This window comes from Pogoniulus pusillus, chromosome 39 (genome assembly GCF_015220805.1).
Source record: "Pogoniulus pusillus isolate bPogPus1 chromosome 39, bPogPus1.pri, whole genome shotgun sequence".
Classification (NCBI taxonomy): domain Eukaryota; kingdom Metazoa; phylum Chordata; class Aves; order Piciformes; family Lybiidae; genus Pogoniulus; species Pogoniulus pusillus.
In genome coordinates this window covers 5,200,535-5,221,276 of record NC_087302.1, presented here as the reverse complement: position 1 = coordinate 5,221,276, position 20,742 = coordinate 5,200,535, and the positions used below count along the sequence as shown (strand labels likewise).

Below are 20,742 nucleotides of genomic sequence, written 5' to 3'. Positions count from 1 at the left end.
TGGAGATGAGAAAGAAATTCTTTACAGTGAGGGTGGGGAGATGCTGGAATAGGTTACCCAGGGAGGTTGTGGATGACCATACCCTGGTGATGTTCAAGGCCAGGCTGGATGAGGCCTTGAGCAACCTGGGCTAGTGGAAGGTGTCCCAAGGAGAGTCCAGAGGAGACCATGAAGGTGATCAGAGGACTGGAGAGGACAGGCTGAGTTGGAGCTGTTCAGCCTGGAGAAGACAAGGCTAAAGGGAGACCTCAGAGCAGCCTTCCAGTACCTGAAAGGGGCTACAGGAGAGCTGGGGAGGGATTTTTGACAAGGGCTTGGAGTAACAAGATGAGGGGGAGTAGCTTTGAGCTGCAAAAGGGGAGATTGAGGCTGGAGATTAGAAAGAAATTCTTGGTGGTGAGACACTGGCACAGGTTGCCCAGGGGGACTGTGGATGCCTCCACCCTGGAGGTGTTGGAGGCCAGGCTGGATGAGGCCTTGGAGCAGCCTGGGCTGGTGGGAGGTGTCCCTGGGCATGGCAGAAGGGTTGGAACTGGATGATCTTTAAGATCCTTTCTGACCAAAGCATTCTATGACTGGATGACAACATTGGTGTCAGGACACTGGTGCTGCAGGATCTGGTGGGCAGGGTTCATGTGTTTGAGCTGTAACCAGTGGAGAAGTCTTGTCTGAACCTGGAATGCTGAGGTCTGAACCTGGACTGTTGAGTTCACAGAAGGAAAGGATGAGAATGGAGCAGAAAAGTGCCATGTCTGAGTGTGAAAACACAAAGTTTGGAGCCTGAGGGACTCTGCTGAGGGAAGGCCAGCAGGCAGCTCTGGGAAACACCAGCTTCTGGTGCTGTCTGCTGCTTTGGCATCTCAGTACCCCATACAAATCAGCATTAGGGAGCAGAGTGGCATCACTGAGGAGGGGCAGGGCGATGGAAAAGGGCTTTGCTTCGAGTGTGACCAACTTCTCCTCCCACCCTCCAGACTCCACCTTCCGCTACACCGGCAGCCCTGACAGCCTGCGCTCCCGGGCCCCCATGATCACCCCTGACCTGGAGAGTGGTGTCAAGGTCTGGCACTTGGTTAAAAACCATGACCATGGAGACCAGAAGGAAGGAGACCGAGGCAGCAAGATGGTGTCTGAGATCTACCTGACCAGGCTACTGGCTACAAAGGTAACTCTTCATGTCCAAGGTCCCTCTTGGCACGCATGGTCAGCTCCTGATGGGATTGTTCCTTGTTGGCCTTTTCTGAGTCCCAGGGATTGGATGGTTCCTGGAGCAGCAACAGGAATGGGCCAGATTTACTCCCACTGTAAGGTGGTTGCTGAAATCCCAGAATTCCAGCATGGTGAGGGTTGGAAGGGACCTCTGGAGGTCATCCAGTCCAACCCCTCTGCTCCAGCAGGAGCATCCAAAGCAGCTTGCCCAGGATCACAATGGCCAGGTGGGTTTGGAAGCTCTCCAGAGGACACTTCACAGCCTCTCTGGGCAGCCTGCTCCAAGGCTCCAGCACCCTCACACTTAAGAATTTCTTCCTAATACCCCATCCAAATCTCCCCTCCTTGAGCTTCAAACCATTGCCCCTTGTCATATCACTACCACCTCTTGTAGAAGTCCCTTCCCAGCCAGCTTGTAGGCTCCTTCCAGGAACTGGAAGGCTACTCTATAAGGTCTCCCTGGAGCCTTCTTTTTGCCTTGGCCAGAGAGATTTTACCACCCTTTTTCTCTGTGTAGACAACACAGATCTGCTTCTGAAAGCAAAATAAACAGTTTCAGGTTAGAACTGAAGAGCAAAGTACAGCCATGAGGAGCTGCAGGCTGGGGAGCATTCCCCTGGGCTTCCTCCAGCGACTCTCCTAAAGCCCCAACCTATTTCCTTGGGGCGCAGGATGGCACTTTGCAGGGCTGGCAGCACCATCTGGCATCCCCTGCTGGCATGGCTGCTTAACCAAGCGTGTGCCCATCCTTCCCTTCACCCTTCTCTCTTGCTGCTGCCATCAGGGCACGCTGCAGAAGTTCGTGGACGACTTGTTCGAGACGCTGTTCAGCACCGTGCACCGCGGCAGCGCGCTGCCGCTCGCCATCAAGTACATGTTTGATTTCCTGGATGAGCAGGCAGATAAGCATGGCATCCACGACACAGATGTGAGGCACACCTGGAAGAGCAATTGGTAAGAGGAGGAGGGAAGCAAGAGCAGCCCTGAGCAGTGAGCAATTATCCCTGTCCCCAGTTAAAGCGGAGGCGGGCGTGAGCTTCGCCGAGGCTGGGAGCATCCGAGTCCCACAGGTCTGAAGCGTGAGGCTGTGCTGGATGGTTTTCAGGCAGCACTGCTGCTGCTCCAGTGCTCTCTGCAGATGTGGCAGTGAGGTTTGACCCTGGATCCTGCTGTCACAGAGTCGTGGGCTCGTGAAATGGCAGAGTTGTAGAACCATAAAGTCACAGAGCTGGAGAGTCACAGAGCGCGCTGGGCTGGAGGGCGCTTCCAGAGGTCATCCAGTCCAGCTCCCCTGCACTGAGCAGGGTTGTCCCCAGCTAGATCAGGTTGCTCAGAGCCTCATCAAGCCTGGCCTTGAATGTCTGCAGGGACGGGACCTGCCTGGGAAACTATTCCAGTGCCTAACCAACTCCTCAGGCACCTCTCCTGTTCCCCAAGACCCTGCAAAGAGGCCAAGCCCCACCTGGGTCCAAGCTTATTTCAGGGAGTTGTAGAGAGGTCTCTCCTCAGCCTCCTTTCCTCTGGACTAAGCACCCCCAGTTCCCTCAGCTGCTCCTCATAAGACTTGTTCTCAAGTTTTGGTGGGCAGGTTCATGCCAGTGGAGCAGGTCTAAACGAACAAGGAATAGGAAGAGAGAGCTGGAGGCTGAGCTGCTCGGCTGCAGTGCAGCAAGAGTTAAGGCTGGAGCCTTGAGTGCAGCAAGCTGGGGAGATGCAGAGAGCCTGGACTTGAAAGGTAATGGAAAGCAGCAGCTGGGTTTTTGATCCTGCTGTACAGGCAAGAAGAAAGGAATAATCATTCCCCTTTGATTGCAGAGGGCTCAGGATTCAGGGACAAAGCCTCTGCTAGCTGCTGCCCTGCTCGCAGCTGCTGGGCTGTGGAATAGCTGGGCAGGGAGTGATTGGCACAGCACCACCAGCCCAGGCTCAGCCCTGACTGGGCTTAATGGGCTCCTCAACAAGCTGCTCAGCTGCTGGCACCAGGCACTGCTGGGCTCTGCCCTGGCACAGCCAGCCTTCCCTTGGTGCCTGCTGCCCACCTGGCTCCTGCCTCCTCCACCTTCCCATGCAGGATCAGATCCCAGAGCAGCTCCTGGGGTGTTCAGGGCAGCAGTGTTCAGCCCAAGCCTAGCCAGCTGAGTAGGACTGGGCTAATTGGTGTTTGATGGAGCTGCTCCTGGTTGGGTTCTTGCTGCTTCCCACCATTCCCTTTCTCTTTGGGAACACAAAGAGCAGCAAATGTCCCTTCCCTGGCTCTCTCTTAACGTTCTCTGTTGTTCTTCATATCCCTGCAGCCTCCCTCTTCGCTTCTGGGTGAACGTGATCAAAAACCCCCAGTTTGTGTTTGACATCCACAAGGGCAGCATCACAGATGCCTGCCTCTCCGTGGTGGCTCAGACCTTCATGGACTCCTGCTCCACCTCAGAGCACCGCCTGGGCAAGGATTCCCCCTCCAACAAGCTGCTATATGCCAAGGACATCCCCAGCTACAAGAGCTGGGTGGAGAGGTGAGCAGCATGCATGGCCTGGGCTTTTCAGTCCTCCTTGACAGGATTGTTCTCAGAGGCCAATGATGCAGCAGGGTGGCTCTAGCAGTGAGCTGCTGGCACAACTCAGCCTTGCCAAGCATCTCTGCTCTTGTTTTATTGCAATGCTCCAGGCTTGGGGCAGAATGGCTGGAAAGCTGGCCTGGATCAGGAATAGTGTGATCAGCACCACCAGGACAGTGATTCTTCTCCACAGCCTCAACCAGCCTGGCCTTAAACACCTCGACCTTAACCACCTCCCTGGGCAACCCATTCCAGGCTCTCACCACTCTCAGGCTCAATAACTTCCTCCTCACCTCCAGTCTCACTCTCCCCACCCCCAGCTTTGCTCCATTCCCCCCAGTCCTGCACTGCCTGACAGCTTCAAAAGTCCCTCCCCAGCTTTTTTGTAGCCCCCTTCAGATGCTGGAAGGCCACAAGAAGGTCCCCTGGGAGCCTCCTCTTCTCCAGCCTGCACAGCCCCAACTCTTACAGTCTGTGCTCACAGCAGAGCTGCTGCAGCCCTCTGAGCATCCTCTTGGCCCTGCTCTGGACACCTTCACTTCTCAGAGGTGAGCTTCTGTGTTTCTCCTGACTCCCCTCCTCCTTGGCCTTTCCTTCCTACAGGTATTATGCAGACATTGCCAAGCTCCCTGCCATCAGTGACCAGGACATGAATGCCTACCTCGCCGAGCAGTCGCGGCTGCACTCCGTCGAGTTCAACATGCTGAGCGCTCTCAACGAGATCTACTCCTACGTCAGCAAGTACAGCGAAGAGGTGGGTTGCCCCCAGGGTGGGGGCAGAGGTGAGGCCACCCACAGCATGTGTGGCACAGGATTGGTCTCTTCTCCCAAGGAACAAGTGCTTGGGCAAGAGGGAACAGCCTCAAGTTGCACCAGAGTTGGCTTAGGTTGGGCATCAGGAGAAATGACCCCGAAATTGGGTCCCTGTCTGTTGGTCTCCTTGAACCAGTGGAGAAAACAAGGAGCTGGAGATTTGCAGGCCTGAGAAGATTAGGTAGTGGCCTCAAGTTGCACCAGGGGAGGGTTAGGTTGGATATCAGGAAACATTTCTTTCCTGAAATTGGGTCCCTGTCTGTTGGTCTCCTTGAACCAGTGGAGAAAACAAGGGGCTGGAGATTTGCAGGCCTGAAAGGGTTAGTTATTGACTGTAAGAGTGGTCAGGGATTGGAACAAGCTGCCCAGGGCCACCATCCCTGGAGCTGCTCAAAACCAACCTGTGGGCACTGCACCTGAGGACAGGGTTTAATGTCCATGGTGGTGTTGGCTTGATGGTTGGGCTGGACCTTAGAAGTCTTTTCCAACCTCAATGATTCTGTGATTCTGTGCAGCTCTCATCCCTTGGCTTTGCCATTTGAGCTTCACCCATTTCGAGCTGCTCACATCTCGCTGCCCACTCACTGACTTCTGCCTCTCTTTTGTTTTCCTTTCTCTCTCTCCCTTTTGGCTTCTCCCAGCTCATTGGGGCTTTGGAGCAGGACGAGCAGGCACGCAGGCAGCGTCTGGCATACAAAGTAGAACAACTCATTGGGGCCATGTCTATTGAGAGCTGAAGAAAGGTCACAGTGCTCATGGTGACAAAGGGCAGGAGAACGCAGGGACGCTCGGGAATGAAGAGGGAGACGGAGCAAGAACGGTGCTGAACACACATACACCCCAAGGCTCTTCTGGAGGGAGCAGAGACTGCCCCAAGGACTGACTGTGTTCAAAATCACAGAGGATCTGGTTTGGAAAGGCAGGAAGAGAAGACAGTGAAGCATCTCGAGCAAAGCCCAATCAAGATGGATCCTTTCTGATGAGCATAGACAGAAAGAAGGACGCTGGAAAGGTCTGGATGTCTCCATGACTGCTGCTTTGCATGAAAAATCATTTGATGTATATTAGAAAAGAAAACTTTATTTAAAGGGTTTTTTTTTAATAAGAAAAAGGAAGAAAGAAAAAAAGGAAAAAAAAAAAAGAAAAAAGAAAGAAAAAAGAAAAAGGAAAAGAAATTAACAGAAAAAGAAAGAAAAATCAATAAAAGCAAAACCCACAGAGGCCACAGAGATAAGCCTGGCAACAAAGTCCACCTCTGAGTCCTGTCCTCCAGAGGCTTCCTAGGCCATGGCTGCAAACTGACTCATGACCCCAACTGGAATGTCTGGAACAGCAAAATCTGCTTCTTTCTGGGACTCTTACAGGAAAGGAAAGAACAAAATAAAGCAACCCAGGAGCACAAGTTTGCACCACAGCTTTCCACACTGCTCCAATCCCAGCTTAGCCAGAAAACACTGCAGTGGCTCAGTAACTTAGGGGCACCAGAAGGAACTTGACCTGAACGTCAAACCCAACAGCTCAACCAGCCTGTCTTGAGACCCAGCTTTATCTCTGTACTTATACATCTCTTGAGATCCAGCTTTATCTCTGTATTTATACATCTCTCTATATATATATTAGTTTTGGAATCCCATTGCCTGTCAAACAAGGGAAGATTTGATTTGCTTTCCTCTTCTCCACCTTGTTCCTCTTTGCTGGACACCGCCACCATGAGCGGGCAGCTCCCTGCGTGGTGCCGTGGCCATGCCCAGCCTGGGTATATTGCTGTTTCGGCAGCAGAAGCAGCCAACTGCCCTCTCCCAGTTGGGCAGAGATGGGCTGTAGCCTCCTTGGTTGCATTTTGGTGGTGGTTTCTGGCAGCCACCCCTGATTTCTTGCAGTAAAACCCAACCCCCCCCCGCCCCCCGATGTTTACAGTGAGCGATACTTGAACAGGCTCACCGCGGCCAGGTGAGCTCTTGGTTGCTTTGCTGATGGACTTGCAGAGTCAACCAGCACAGGCTCCCTCTGAGTGTCTCTGCCAGCATCCACACTGTGGCCCAGGGTCAGGCACAGGACTTGGATTTCCATTGGGAACTTAAGGAAAAACTTCTTTGCTGTCAGGGTGCTGAAGCAGGCTGCCCAGAGAGGTTGTGGAGTCTCCTTCTCTGCAGAGATTCCAACCCCCACCTGGATGCTGTGATCCTGGGCAAGCTGCTTTGGGTGCCCCTGCTTTAGCACAGGGGGTTTGGACTGGATGATCTCCAGAGGTCCCTTCCAACCCCTACCATGCTGGGATTCTGTGGGAAGGGATAAGAAATCATTGCTCTAGGCAAGGGGAGACCTTAACCAGCCCCCTTGGGCCAGCCCCCACTGCTGTCTTGTCTCTGTCTTGGCGTCTCGTTGGTATCTCCAGTTCCTCACTGGCCCCCCATGCCATGTGTCCCCCTGGCCAGTGCCAGGCAAATGTTTGTGAGTGTTAATTCCTTTCAAAGACACTAAAGCTTATGTGTGTCCCTTTGTAGAGTGCCAGGAGGGGAAGGAACACTGTAAATATTTCTCTCTGTAATAAATATTGCTATTCGTGCAGTGGGGAGGACAGGGCGAGGAGATCTGATGGAAATGCCAAGTACTGACTGCAGCAGCTTGGTGGTGGCAGCAGAATAGCTCCTGGCATCTGCTCAGCCCTGCCCAGGCAATGCTGTGCTGGATTGGGACCTTAATTTGCAGCTGGTGCGTGTCAAAGGAAAATCCATTTTCACATCTGTCCCCCTCCTGCCCCATTCCTGCCTGGATGAGTCCAAGGAGGGTCGTCGTGGACTCCCTGTGCTCTGGGAGAGCTGCTGGCTTCTGGTCTGGAGATGAAGTCCTAATGGGAGCCAGCAACAGGGGAGGGGAGAAGCACGTAGAGCAATACTCAGGAATCTTCTTGGTGTGATTACCGCTCAGAAAAAGCCATGCCAAGCCCACACCCGTTTGGTGATCCACTCTTGTGAGCTTCTCTGGACCCTGTTAATACTCTGGATGAAAATCCTGATGATCAACCCAGTGCAATACATTCTTGACACTTGCAGCAGCCTCAGCTTTGTAAACTGCAGGGCTTGGATCTGCTGAGACGAGGAGGAGAGAGCTGGCAGAGACTCTGTTATCAGGAGAGTTCCCTTCCCAAGGAGCCTTCTGCTGCAGAGGGAATCTCGTTTCGAGGACAGAACATGTGCAAAAGCCCAGGTTGTCCTATGAAAACCTGGCAGCCCAGAGCCCAGCACCATGGGCATGGGGATGGAGCCATCATTGCAGGAGCCTCCAGCTCGCCCTGCTCTTTGCTGCCAGGGTTGCAGGGGGTTGCAGGGTATCAGGCTTGGAAATCCTCCTGCTCTTGTTTTTTCCTGGTTCCTGGCACTGCTTTTCATGGTGGTCCAGCTTGCAGCTTATCTGAGGGATTCCCAGACCAAGGTTCCAGTTGTGGTTGTTGTTTTGCCTGTTCCTCTTCAGATCCTTCACCAAATCCTTATGGTACTCTGAAACCCAAAGAAAGTTCTCCCCAAATGCTTTCCAAACCCTTCTGAAGATCATTCTCTGCAGGGGTCTCAGCACTGAGCCCTGCCCAAAGCAAAGCCCTGGCTCTTCATCTCCTGGGTGCCGAGGAATGTGTGCTGGCCTTACAGCCCACATCAGGCCCTCGTGGTCCTTTTTCCTCTATATCTAAGAGGCTTTTTTGTAGCTGATTTGAAGCTTCCTTTTCCTCCTCTTGCTGTCTGCCTTCTGACCAGGAGCACCCCAAAAGCAAAGAGTTTGTTACTTCCCCTTCCCCAGTATTTTCTCAGCAGAGGTGGAGGTCCCCAAGCATCCCCTGCTCTCTCTGGCAGGGATGAGGGATGCTGCCGCAGGGACAAGGAGGGGCTCTTTTGTCTGCCAGAGAAGGAAGCTGAGCAGAGGAGGACAAGGACGGCAGCAGGAGCACTCTGCAAAGCAGTCAGCTCTTACTCTTGACCTGACTCAGGAGGGAAGCAGCAGAGATGTTCCTTCTTCCATCACCTGGAAGGCACTGGGAGGACAGCACAGGGAGCGGCAGGGTGCTGGCTGGGAGGGGTGGGCAATAAATAACCTGCCAAGTGGCTGCTCGTGGTGGTCGCCATGAATTATGGATCTTTAGAGGCAATTATAGGGAATGAAGCAGCACATCCCCTGAGGGCAAAGCACAGCAATCTACTGCCCCCTTTGCATCCCACTTTGCAGTCGCTGCTTTGGGAAGAGGAAGCCTCGGATCTCCAAGCGGCATTTTCTTTGCACTCGCAGCAAACCGGACTGGAGGTTTGGTCAGGAGGGGGGCAGTGACTTTGCCTTAGATGAAACAATTTCACATCCTTCTCGTTGCCCCCCCTCCCTCCCTCTCTCTCTCCCTCCTGCAAGGCCAAGGGTGGTGTTTTGATTCTCCAGTTCACTTCGTTTCAGGTATTTCGACATCAAAGTGGGAGACGTCATCCTCTGGAATCTCTCTGCCTGGTGTCACTGCTTCAATAATTCCATTTCATCTTCTGCTCATCAGCTATCAAAGCACCCACTCCAAGGGGGAGCAAGGTGCTAATCAAACGCTTCTCCACTTTGAAAGCCTTTACTAAAACCTCATCCAGGAGAGCCTGAGTGAGTTTGTCTCTGCACCAACCCTGCCGTGGAGCACCACAACCCTGCAGCCTGCCGAAGCCCAAAGGATGTGGACATCCAAAGTGGTCTCCACGCTCTGCCATAAAGCATGGATTTAGCTTTAAAGGGAGGCTGGATTGATCAGCAGGGCCAAAGTGTGAGAGCCAGCATGGACCATCCTGGAGCTGCTTGGATGCTCAGCACGGGAGTCAGAAAGAAGCACACTGAGGAGGTTCCTGCCTGAAGGAGGCTGGATGTGGCCATGCAGGACAGCTGTGCCTTCCTGCAGGGACTTGGTGCTGTGACACGGTGGGGATGGGGAGTGCAACAGAGACCTTCATCACAGCAGTGCCTTCAACACACTGTCTTAAAATCCCAGCAGCCTGTCCTCACCTAACTTTTCTCTCCTACCTTTAACTGGACTTCACTGCAAAGGTTCTAATGTAGGAAGCAATTCAGGTGGGCTTGTGGAGGACAAAAGCAAGAGGGCTTAAAGCTCTGGGGTTGCTTTCCTGCATGCTGCTGACTCCGAGGACCTCGGGGTGGGTCATCCATCTCTGTGTGGAAAGGGCTGAAGTGCTTCCCTCCTCAGGTAGGCACAGTCTCCAAACTGGGTCTGATTTCCACGAGTCCCAAGCAGCCAGAAGGGATGAGAAGCGTGGACCTGCCCACAGCCCCAGGGCAGCAGGTTGGCAAAGGGCAGGGCAGATTTGGGCACTGTCCTTGTGATGCTCCTGTCCAAGCCTGAGCTTCCAGCCTGGTCCCTGGCAGCAGCCCAGCCAAGTTCTTGCCCATTGCTGGCTCTTCTCCATGCAGTTTGCAGTGCTGTCAGAGCTCACCTGTCACAGGGACTTGGCTCTCCAAACTAAATGGAACTCAAATAGACTGACATGAATAAGCTGAGACATCAGGGGAAGCTCATGAGTGACTGCACCCTGGAGAGATGGAAAAATGGTCAGAGGAGGATAAATAACAACAGCAAAGACACATTAAAATGCCACAAAGCTTCAGCCACCCCATTTTGGAGTCCCATTTGTACCACAAACCAGAAGCCAAGAAGGCAGGAAGCTTTGATATTGTATGCAGATGCATTCTGAGCAGAGCTACAGAAGCAGCCCCATAAGTTTAGTTGATGTGGCTTTGGAGAGGACACCCACATCACCTCAGTCTTCACCCCAGGCCACCAAGACCAGCAGGACAGAGGTTGAAGGCAAAGTTCTGTTGACAGCTCTGAGGCCACCCAACACCAGCATGGACAGAATGTTTTTAATTAGACCTTTGGTAGGGGAATAATCAGAGTAGGAGATGCCAGAGAGCACCACCAAGAAGGATCTGCAGCCCTGGATGTGCAGGTTGAACGCAGCTTGGTCAGATGAGTTTGGAAGGATGGGAGGCTTCAGACTGTTTTACACCACCTGGAAGGCTTTGTGCAAAGCTGCTGCTCCCCACACCAGCTTTGGGTGGTGGTCCTGTTCTGGGGCAAGGCATGGCACAGAGGCTGGTCCCCAGCCATGGGTGGTATCTGCTGCCTTCCTGGCTCCTGGCAGGAAGCTCTGGGTCTCCATCTGTGCCCTGCAGCCCTGGGTGCTGGGGACCAAGATGTGGAGGTGAAGGCAGTGAGACAGTACAGGATAGCAAAGACCTGCTGCTCCCTTGCTGGAAAAGCAGCTCCTTGTCTCACCTGGATGTCCACACCAATGTTGCTGCTGTGGCTGCAGCTCACCCACAGCTGAAGGTGCTTCAGCCCCATGCTGTGGGCAGGATGGTGTCTGTGTGCTTGTTCTTGCAGCCCCCTGTTTGCCCCCACCTTGCCCATTTCTCTCTTTTCTTTGTCCAACTGGAAATTAACACTGGAAAAAAAAAACAAAACAACCCACAACCCAAACCCAGACCTTCCTGCAGCTCCTAAGAACATGCTCCAAAGACCTGCAGGCTCCATCCAACTGCAAGGACAACATCCCAAACTCTGAGCCTCCTGAGACTGCCAGAGCCCACAGGAGAACTCCTGGATGGCCTTTCCTTGGAGAGTTTGGTTGGTTTGTTTTTGATACCTCTGTTTCAAATAAGCTTGGAAGGTTATGTAACAGCTTCTCCCTCAGATGTTCCCATCCCATGGACCTGGCAGCAGAAAGGCACAGCTGCCAAGAGGAGCCATTGGGAAGCTGCTGAGCTGATTTTGCCACGTTCCTTCTTGGCTTCAGAAGGATCCCCATGGTAAAACACCCTTCTCTGCTCCAGGAGCTAACAGCAGCTTGAAGACTGTTAGGAAAAGCAGTGGGAAGCAGCAAGGAGAAGGGAATGTAAAGGTACTATACCTCCTGGAACCTCTCTCCTCCAGCCCCAAAACATCCCAGAAGGCAGAGAGAGAGAGAGAGATCAGCAAGAAAACCACACTCATGGTTTCTTCTGCTCTCTACCCAACTTAAAACAACCTCCACCCCAATTTAAGGGGCTTTGTGTACTGGGCAGGACCAAGGAGTTGGTTTGTATCCCACCCATCCCACCACCATTCTTCTCCAGCTCCTTTCCCTCCCTATTATACTTGACACACTGGAGTTCTGTAGTATATTCTTATTTTAAAGATGATTGTCTCAGTTTCTTTGGATTTGAGGAGGTTTGTTTTTTTGGGGGGGAGGGTTCTTTTTATTTGCTTTGATGTCATTTGGGTAATTTTTTTTGTTGTTGTTTTTAAAGTGTTGTGGAGGGGGAAAAAAGGAATAAAAAAGAACAAAAACCAAACAAAACCATGGGAGAAAAAAAAACAAACCTAAACCCTGTAAGAAATTTAAAGTATTTAAAAGTGTCCCAAGGAGGGGAGGGGGGAGAAAGGAGGGGGAGGGGGGGAGGGTTTTGTTATTATTCTAATATATTATTGTGTACCTATTGTAAATATGAAACACTCCTATTTTGCAAGCCAAGGACTCACTTTGTACTGTTGTTATATATAAATAAAGTTTACTGCTTAAAAAAGTACCCCAAAAGCAAATACATTAAAGCCCAGCTGGGTAGGTTCTTATTTTCTAGCTCATGGGGTGGGTCATTTCTTGTGGAGTTCAGAGAATTAGTTGGCTTGGAAAAGCCCCCTGAGAGCATCTAGACCAATATAGGATCATAGAATCAGGCAGGTTGGAAGAGACCTCCAAGCTCAGCCAGTTCAACCTATCAGCCAGCCTTAGCCAATCATAGAATCAAGCAGGTTGGAAGAGACCTCTGAGCTCAGCCAGCCAAACCTAGCACCCAGCCCTGGCCAACCAACCAGACCATGGCACTAAGTGCCCCAGCCAGGCTTGACTTCAACACCTCCAGGGACAGCAGCTCCACCACCTCCCTGTGCAGCCCATTCCAATGCCAATCACTCTCTCTGACAACAACTTCCTCCTAACATCCAGCCTAGACCTGCCCTGGCACAATTTGAGGCTGTGTCCTCTTGTTCTGCCACTGGGTGCCTGCCCCACCTCGCTCCAGCCTCCTTTCAGGGAGCTGTAGACAGCAAAGGACATTGAGGGGTTGGATCATGTCCACAGAAGTGCAATGAAGGGTCTGGAGAACAGGGCTGCGGAGGAGCAGCTGAGGGAGTTGGGGTGGTTTCGTCTGGAGAAGAGGAGGAAGAGGAGAGACCTCATTGCTCTCTACAACTCCCTGAATGGAGACTGGAAACAGATCAGACTCAGTCTCTTCTCCCTAGCATCAGGTGATGGAAGGAGAGGAAATAGCCTGAAATTGTGCCAGGAGAGCTTTAGGGTGGACATTAGGAACAATTTCTTTGCTGCAAGGGTGGTCAGAGGTTGGAGGAGGCTGCCCAGGGAGGTGGTGAAGTCACCATCCTGGAGGGGTTCATGTGAACACAACCCCTGGGGCCACGGTTTAGTGACCATGGTGGTGTTGGGTTGATGCTTCAACTGGATGCTCTCAGAGGGCTTTTCCAACCCAACCAATTCCAGGATGCTCTCACTATAGGAATCCTGGGCACTGCTAGGTAGGGAAGCAACAGAAGAAAAGGTGTTTACAAATAAAAGGCCTCTTTTGCCTTGCCTGGGATGATCCTTCAGGTAAAAAACCAAACCTGTTTTGCTTCCATTTCATAAATCCAAGTGAACATTTCAGCAGAGGCTCAGAGGCATCTGCTTGAGTAGCAGGAATCAGCAAGTGACTTCTTCAGCAGCTGCCTGTCAACTTTAATGACCAATATGGTTGCAATTACAGCAATGAACTTTCTCTAACAGCCCCAAATTACTCTGGATGATGATAAGTGACAGAAAAATGGAGACCCTTAAGGAAGCATTAAAAGGGGGATGGGGGAAAGGCAAGCAGCATGTGGAAGCTGGAAGAAGAAGTCTTGCTGCTCTTTCTGAAGGCTCCTGGGGCTTTCCTCCCCCCCCTCAATTAGGTACTAAAAAGGATAAAGCTAAGGCAGGTGGGGAAGGCATGGCACAGCATGGAGCACAGCAGGGAGTGCAGGGCTGCCCCAAGATGTGGGTTTTATGCAGACACAGAGTCTGCCTGGCTTTGTGCAGTGCTGAGCACACAAGCACAGCAACATGCAAAGCCCCTCAGCATCACCAAGGCCAACTTAGAACCCTACTCTACAAGATGGTCCATGCCATGGTCTGGTTGATTGGCCAGGGCTGGGTGCAAGGTTGGGCTGGATGAACTTGGAAGTCTCTTTCAACCTGCTTATGACTCTAAAATTCAACTTCAACCACAGCCCCAAGCACCACATCCAAACCACCCTGAAACACAGCCAGCCTGGGTGACTCCAGCACCTCCCTGGGCAGCTCGTTCCAATGCCAATCACTCTCTCCATGAAAAGCTTTTTCCTAATGGCTAAACCTCCCCAGCCTCAGCTTGAGGCCATTCCCCCTTCTTCTACCTCCAATTCCCTGTGAGCAGAGCCCAGCAGCAGCCTCTCCACACTGTCCCTTCAGGTAGCTGTAGACAGCAATGAGCTCTGCCCTCAGCCTCCTCTTCCTCACACTACCCATCCCCAGCTCTCTCACTTGCTCCTCAAGATTTATTCTCCAGGCCCTTCCCCAGCTTTATTGCCCTCCTCTGGACCTGCTCCAGCACCTCCACATCTCTCTTGTGTTGCTGTGCCCAAAACTGAACACAACATCTGAGCTGTGGCCTCACCACAGCTGTGTCCAAGGGCACAATCCCCTCCCTGCTCCTGCTGGCCACAGCATTTTTAATCCCAACCAGGACAGGGTGGGGGAAAGCTGCTCCTGGCTGCAGCTGATGCAAATCCACTGCAGCAGTGCACCTGCTCCTCAGGCAGGTCATTTGGAGGCTTGTTTGCCTCCAGCTGAGAGCAAAGGTTGACACAAGCCTCAGGAAGGCTGCTGGGCCACGTTTTGCCACCTCCCACTTTAAAGCAGCTCATCTTAACGTCACCAGCTTGATCCCATGGGCTCTGCTGTGGCTGGTGGTGCTGTATCTGTTCCTGTGGTCGATTGGGGAGTGCCAACTCAAGAGTAAGTGAATTTTCATATCATATCATAGAATCAAGCAGGTTGGAAGAGAGCTCCAAGCTCAGCCAGTCCAACCTAGCACCCAGCCCTGGCCAATCAACCAGACCATGGCACTAAGTGCCCCAGCCAGGCTTGGCTTGAATTCCTCCAGGGGATTCCTCCCATGGCAGAGGAGTTGGAACTGGATGACCTTTGAGGTCACTTCCCAACCCAAACTACTCTGTGATTCCACCCCCACCTTTCAGCTTTGTGCTAACCCTAAACCAGCTTCGATTTCACCTTCAGCACATATGTTACTGCCCTGTTGCTTCATCACTGTCACTCTGTAAGTGGTGGAAAGGATTTTGGACATCCCAGTGCTGGCTTTTCAAGGCTGGTGATGGGGGGCGAGCTAATGGAGGTGACACTTTCAATTACCCACCACAATCATAGCATTAATTTTGACCTGTTTAAATTCTCTTCTGCAAATGCTTAGCTAGAGGGTGACATATAATTGTATGTAATCAGACAGATAGCTTCAGCTGGCAATAATCACCACCCAAATCTCCTGCTTTTTGCTCCACTGAGCACACGTGGGCTCGTTCAAGTGGTGAACTCATTTGCAGTGGAAATGGAGCTTAGTGTGGAGTGGACACTCCTCACTGCTTGGAATGGAGCAGGATGTCACTAAGAGCCATGTTAACAACTCTCCTGCCTGCTCCAGAGTTGCTTTTATGGAGCTCTTTGGTCCATGACTCAGAACCCCTCCCCATGCCCCACTGTGGGGGAACATCTCCCTGCATGCCAGCAGGGAAGCTGCAAAGCTCCAAAGAGGGAGGCTGCTGGTTTGATACCCCTGGGATGAAAACCACTTCATTAATTCAGACATCTTGCAGAAGAGAGAATCCTGGGTCTGCTCCAGCACAGGGACTCATAAAACCATAGCACTGCTTTGCTTGGACAAGGCCCACAGGTTTCTTGAGCCCCTGGAGGGATGGGGACTGCACCACCTCCCAGGGCAGCCTCTGCCACTCCCTGACCACTCTTGCAGCAGAGAACTTTTTCCTAATATCCATCCTAAGCCTCCCCTGGTGCAACTTGAGTTAATTTCCTTTTATCCTATCACGTGATACTAGGGAGAAGACACCAACCCCCACCTCAATCCAATCTCTTTCAGGGAGTTGTAGAGACCAATGAGGTCTCCCCTCAGCCTCCTTTTCTCCATCACTCCCAGTTCCCTCAGCTGCTCCTCATCTCTGTTCTCCAGACCCTTCCCCAGCTTTGTTGCCCTCCTCCAGACCCACTCCAGCCCCTCAATATCTTTCTTGGACTGAGAGACCCAAAACTGAACCAAAGATTGAAGGTGCAGGCTCACCAGTGCTGAGTCCACGGGGGGGCAATCACTGCCCTGGTCCTGCTGGCCACACTGCTGCTGATGTAAGCCAGGATGCTGGTGGCCTTCTTGGCTACCTGAGCCAGGACATGTTTGTGCAGAGAAGTGTGTATAAAAGAAAGTGAAGTATCAGAAGGCAATCTGAAATGAAATCATAGAATCAAGTAGGTTGGAAGAGAGCTCCAATCTCACCCAGCCCAATCTAGCACCCAACCCTGCCCAAGCAACCACACCATGGCACTAAGTGCCCCAGCCAGGCTTGGCTGCAACACCTCCAGGGACAATGACTCCATCACCTCCCTGGGCAGCCCATTCCAGTGCCAATCACTCTCTCTGACAACAACTTCCTCCTAACATCCAGCCTAGACCTGCCCTGGCACAATTTGAGGCTGTGTCCCCTTCTTCTGTTGCTGGCTGCCTGGCAGCAGAGCCCAACCCCACCTGGCCACAGCCTCCCTGCAGGCAGCTGCAGACAGCAATGAGCTCTGCCCTGAGCCTCCTCTGCTGCAGGCTGCACCCCCCCAGCTCCCTCAGCCTCTCCTCACAGGGCTGTGCTCCAGGCCCCTCCCCAGCCTTGCTGCCCTTCTCCAAACACCTTCCAGCACCTCAACATCTCTCTGCAATTCAGGAGCCCACAACTGGACACAGCACTCAAGGGGTGGCCTGAGCAGTGCTGAGCACAGGGACACAAGAACTTCCCTTGTCCTGCTGCCCACACTGCTCCTGACCCACCCTAGGATGCCATTGGCTCTGCTGCCCACCTGGGCACTGCTGCCTCCTCTGCAGCTCCTCTCTGCCAGCACCCCCAGCTCCCTCTCTGCCTGCCTGCTCTCAGCCACTCTGTCCCCAGCCTGTAGCACTGCTTGGGGTTGTTGTGGCCAAAGTGCAAAACCCTGCACTTGGCCTTGTTCAATCTCATCCCCTTGGCCTCTGCCTGCCCATCCAGCCTGGCACACATCTGTGCAGCAGGATGCAGCCTGAAGCTGTCTATATCTGTTTGCATCAGGCCCAGCACCCCAGGGTCTGTGTCCAACTCAACGCTACAAATATCGATGCCAGACCCAAGGATTTGGGTTTAATGCAAAATAATGCTTAGGAAAATGGAAACCACTCAGGCTTTATTGTCACTTCCTAATTAACTGCAGCAAAGGAATCTAATTACAAATGTTCAGCGCTGCCCTGTGGCAAAACGGCTGAGGGAAGGGAAGAGCACAGCCAGGCTTAAGCAACTCAGGTAAAAATTAACTCCATGGCAATATTTGATAATTAAGAAAGGGCTCTCTCAGCTTGTCTGGGTATTAATGAATCAGGCTGCTCTTCTCACACTTGATTACTGCACTTTTACGGCTGCCATTTCACACTTACTGCTCCTGGAAAGAGCTTTGTCTGTAGGCTGAGCACAGCAATAATATTTTGGGGGGTTTATAAACAGGTCCTCTTCTCCCAGACTTTCTTCAAGGCAAAGTTTGGGGCTCAGTAACTGAGACAAAGTGTCACAGAATAGCTTGAGTTGGAGGGGACCTTGAAGATCACCCAGTTCCAAGCTCCCCCCTGCCACGGGCAAGGACACCTCCCGCTAGCCCATGCTGCTCACAGCCTCATCCAGCCTGGTTTTTATCACTGGCAGGGATGAGGCATTCACAGCCTCTCTGGGAACCTCATTCCAGTGTCTCACCACCTTCAAAGAACTTCTTCCTAAGGTCCAATCTACTTCTACCCTGCTCTAGTTTCAATCCATCCCCCCCTCATCCTGTCATTCCCAGCCCCTGTCACAAGTCCCTCCCCAGCTCACCTGTAGCCCCTTTCAGGTACTGGAAGGCTGCTTTAAGGTCTCCCTGAAGCCTTCTCTTCTGCGGGCTGAACAGCCTAAACGCTCCCAACCTGTCCTCCTCATGGAGGTGCTCTTCTTGGCCTCCTCTGGACCCACTCCAGCAGGTCCATGTCCTTCTTGTGCTGGGGACTGCAGCGGTGGACACAGCACTGCAGTCCTTCTGCTCAGAGAGCCCCAGATGTAAGGCACTGGAGTCCCTGCCCCTGCAGGTGCTTGAAAGGAGACTGGATGAGGCACTCGGTGCCATGGGTTAGTTAATTAGAAGGTGTTAGGTGATACCTAACTCAATACCTAGGTGATATGTAGGACTTGATCTCAAAGGTCTTTCCCATCTTGCTTAATCCTGTGCTTCTGTGTGAGTGCAGTCTTCATCAGCTGCTGGCTGCCAGGGCTGGCTCTGGACACACTGACCCTCGGTGCTGACACGGGTGGCTTTGGGAGCTGCTGGGATGTGGAGCAGGACTGTCTGGAGCTGGCTGTCTGGGCACATTGGCATTGTCATTCTGCTCCAGCTGCTGCTGGCTGCTCAGGGAGCAGAAAGCATTTTCTCTTTTGTTAGCTCTCAATTAGGCTGAGCTTTGAGGAGAAAACAGAAATGCTTGAAAGTTCTTTGCCTTTTGCTTTTCCCTCTCTCTTTTTGCCACCTTCCAGCTTTCACAAAGGGAAGTGTTGGGATGCTCTCTGAGGGGAGTGTGCTGGGGGAGAGTTGCTCTCACCCGAGGGTGTTTTTTTTTCTCAAGCAGTCGTTTGACATTTGTTTGATTCTGGCAGCAGGAACTTGCAATCTCCCTGAGCCCACCACAAAGGCATTGCCTCAGGCTCTACAGGAGTTTAGAGCCTGGGTCGTGGACCTCATGCATATTTTAGAGCTGCTCAAAGAGCAGCTGAGACCTTGACAAGCAGAGGTCACAGTGCCAGCAACCTGCCAAGGGAGGGGGAATGGTTCAAGGCTGGGCACACGGAATGGAGACACCAAATAAGTGCATCAAGCACCAGAAAGGCTCAAATCCACTCTGGGAGGGAACTCGAAGGATCACTCTCTGCACGCCTTCAGCTTTTTCATAGAATCATAGAATCAACCAGGTTGGAAGAGACCTCCAAGATCATCCAGTCCAACCTATCCCCCAGCCCTATCCAGTCAACCAGACCATGGCATCGAGTGCCTCATCCAGACTTTTCTTCAACACCTCCAGGGACGGTGACTCCACCACCTCCCTGGGCAGCCCATTCCTGTAAAGGTAGAAGCAGGAGGATGGTTTGATGCTGCCAGAAGGAACTTCAACTCCTCCCTATCTACTCTGCCCTGGTGAGTCCACATCTGACATATGGTGTCCAGTTCTGGGCTCCCCAGTTTCAGGAGGGACAGGGAAAAACTGGAGAGAGTCCAGGTGAGGGTACAAGGCTGACGAAGGGACTGGAATATCTGCCTGGTGAGGAAAGGCTGAGAGCCCTGGGGCTGTTTAGTCTGGGGAAGAGAAGGCTGAGAGGGGACATGATCCACGTCTAGAAATATCTGAGGGGTGGGTGCCAAGAAGGGGCCAGGCTCTTGCCAGTGGTGACAGGACAAGGGGCAACGGATACAAACTGCAACCCAGGAGGTTCCACCTCAACACGAGGGAAAACTTTTGTGGTGAATAGTGTGAAAAATAGTCCCCGTGTCAGTATGAGACAGGGCAGAGCAGAAGCTTAAAACCTGAGAAAATGAAAACATGGCAATATGAGAATGGCAGAGCAGGGAGTGTCAGAGCTAACTAAGGTGGAGACGTTGAAAGCTACGAGCCATAGCACAAAGTACTGTGGAAAGATAGCCCCGTGTCGATATGGGACGGGAGTGAAGCAGGGGACCAGGGGTGCGGCGGAGCTAACTGAGCTGGAGACTTCGGCACCTACGAGTGATAACAGCGCTGTGAAGAGATAGCAGCCTGTCAATGGAGGATGTGAACAAAACAGGGGTGTGCCAGAGCTAACTGAAGCAAAGCCAGGGACCAACGATAACAGAAAGATCGCCTGGAGAAGAGGAGGCTCAGGGGAGACCTTATTGATGTCTGCAACTACCTGAGGGGGGGTTGTGGCCAGGAGGAGGTTGCTCTCTTCTCTCAGGTGGCCAGCACCAGAACGAGAGGACACAGCCTCAGGCTGTGCCAGGGGAGATTTAGGCTTGAGATGAGGAGAAAGTTCTTCACTGAGAGAGTCATTGGACACTGGAATGGGCTGCCCGGGGAGGTGGTGGAGTCGCCGTCCCTGGAGCTGTTCAAGGCAGGACTGGACGTGGCACTTGGTGCCATGGTCTGGGCTTGAGCTCTGTGCTAAAGGGTTGGACTTAATGATCTGTGAGGTCTCTTCCAACCTTAGTGATACTGTGACACTGTGATGCTGTGTGATACTGTGGTACTGTGACAAAAAAGCACCATCAGCAGGGCAGATAAGTGAAAAGCTCACGCACATGAGGATGCAGAGAGCCGAGTCCTAAGGACGCCTGAGGAAGACTCGTTACTTCAGCCTCACGACCACCACAGAGACCCCCAGGAGGATTAGCAGGCATGCACAACAGTTCCAGCAAAAAACACGCACCCGCTTCTGGAAATGACAGAGTTTGTATTGCACTGCCCTAGGCATATGTATCTGAGCGGGAGATAAACGCCCTGCAACCGCCTGTGTGCGGTGCGCAGCTGCGGAGATCAACTCCCCTGCGCCGACCAACTCCCCTGCGCCGACCAACTCCCCTGCGCCGACCAACTCCCCTGCGCCGATCAACTCCCCTGCGCCCAGCGCTGCCCCTTGCTCGCCAAAATAAAACTCCTTCCACTTAGCGCTAAGTTTTTGGTGGCTCAATTTTAACCAACAGTCCTAAAGGGCATAAAAATGGCTTGAAGCGTGTCC

At 52.5% G+C, this 20,742-nt stretch overlaps 1 protein-coding gene across 2 annotated transcripts in view; it reads left to right on the top strand.

The window, feature by feature from the left end:
- Positions 1 to 6,236, top strand: part of PLXNA2 (plexin A2) — a 238,189-nt gene extending 231,953 nt beyond the window's left edge. For both annotated transcript variants that reach the window (XM_064173717.1, XM_064173716.1), the window contains exons 28-32: positions 975 to 1,165; positions 1,994 to 2,163; positions 3,504 to 3,716; positions 4,362 to 4,512; positions 5,213 to 6,236. In XM_064173717.1, coding sequence (XP_064029787.1) covers positions 975 to 1,165; positions 1,994 to 2,163; positions 3,504 to 3,716; positions 4,362 to 4,512; positions 5,213 to 5,308 — 821 coding nt within the window. In that variant the 3' untranslated portion in view covers positions 5,309 to 6,236. The remainder of the gene's footprint in view (positions 1 to 974; positions 1,166 to 1,993; positions 2,164 to 3,503; positions 3,717 to 4,361; positions 4,513 to 5,212) is intronic.
- Positions 6,237 to 20,742: the final 14,506 nt, after the last annotated feature.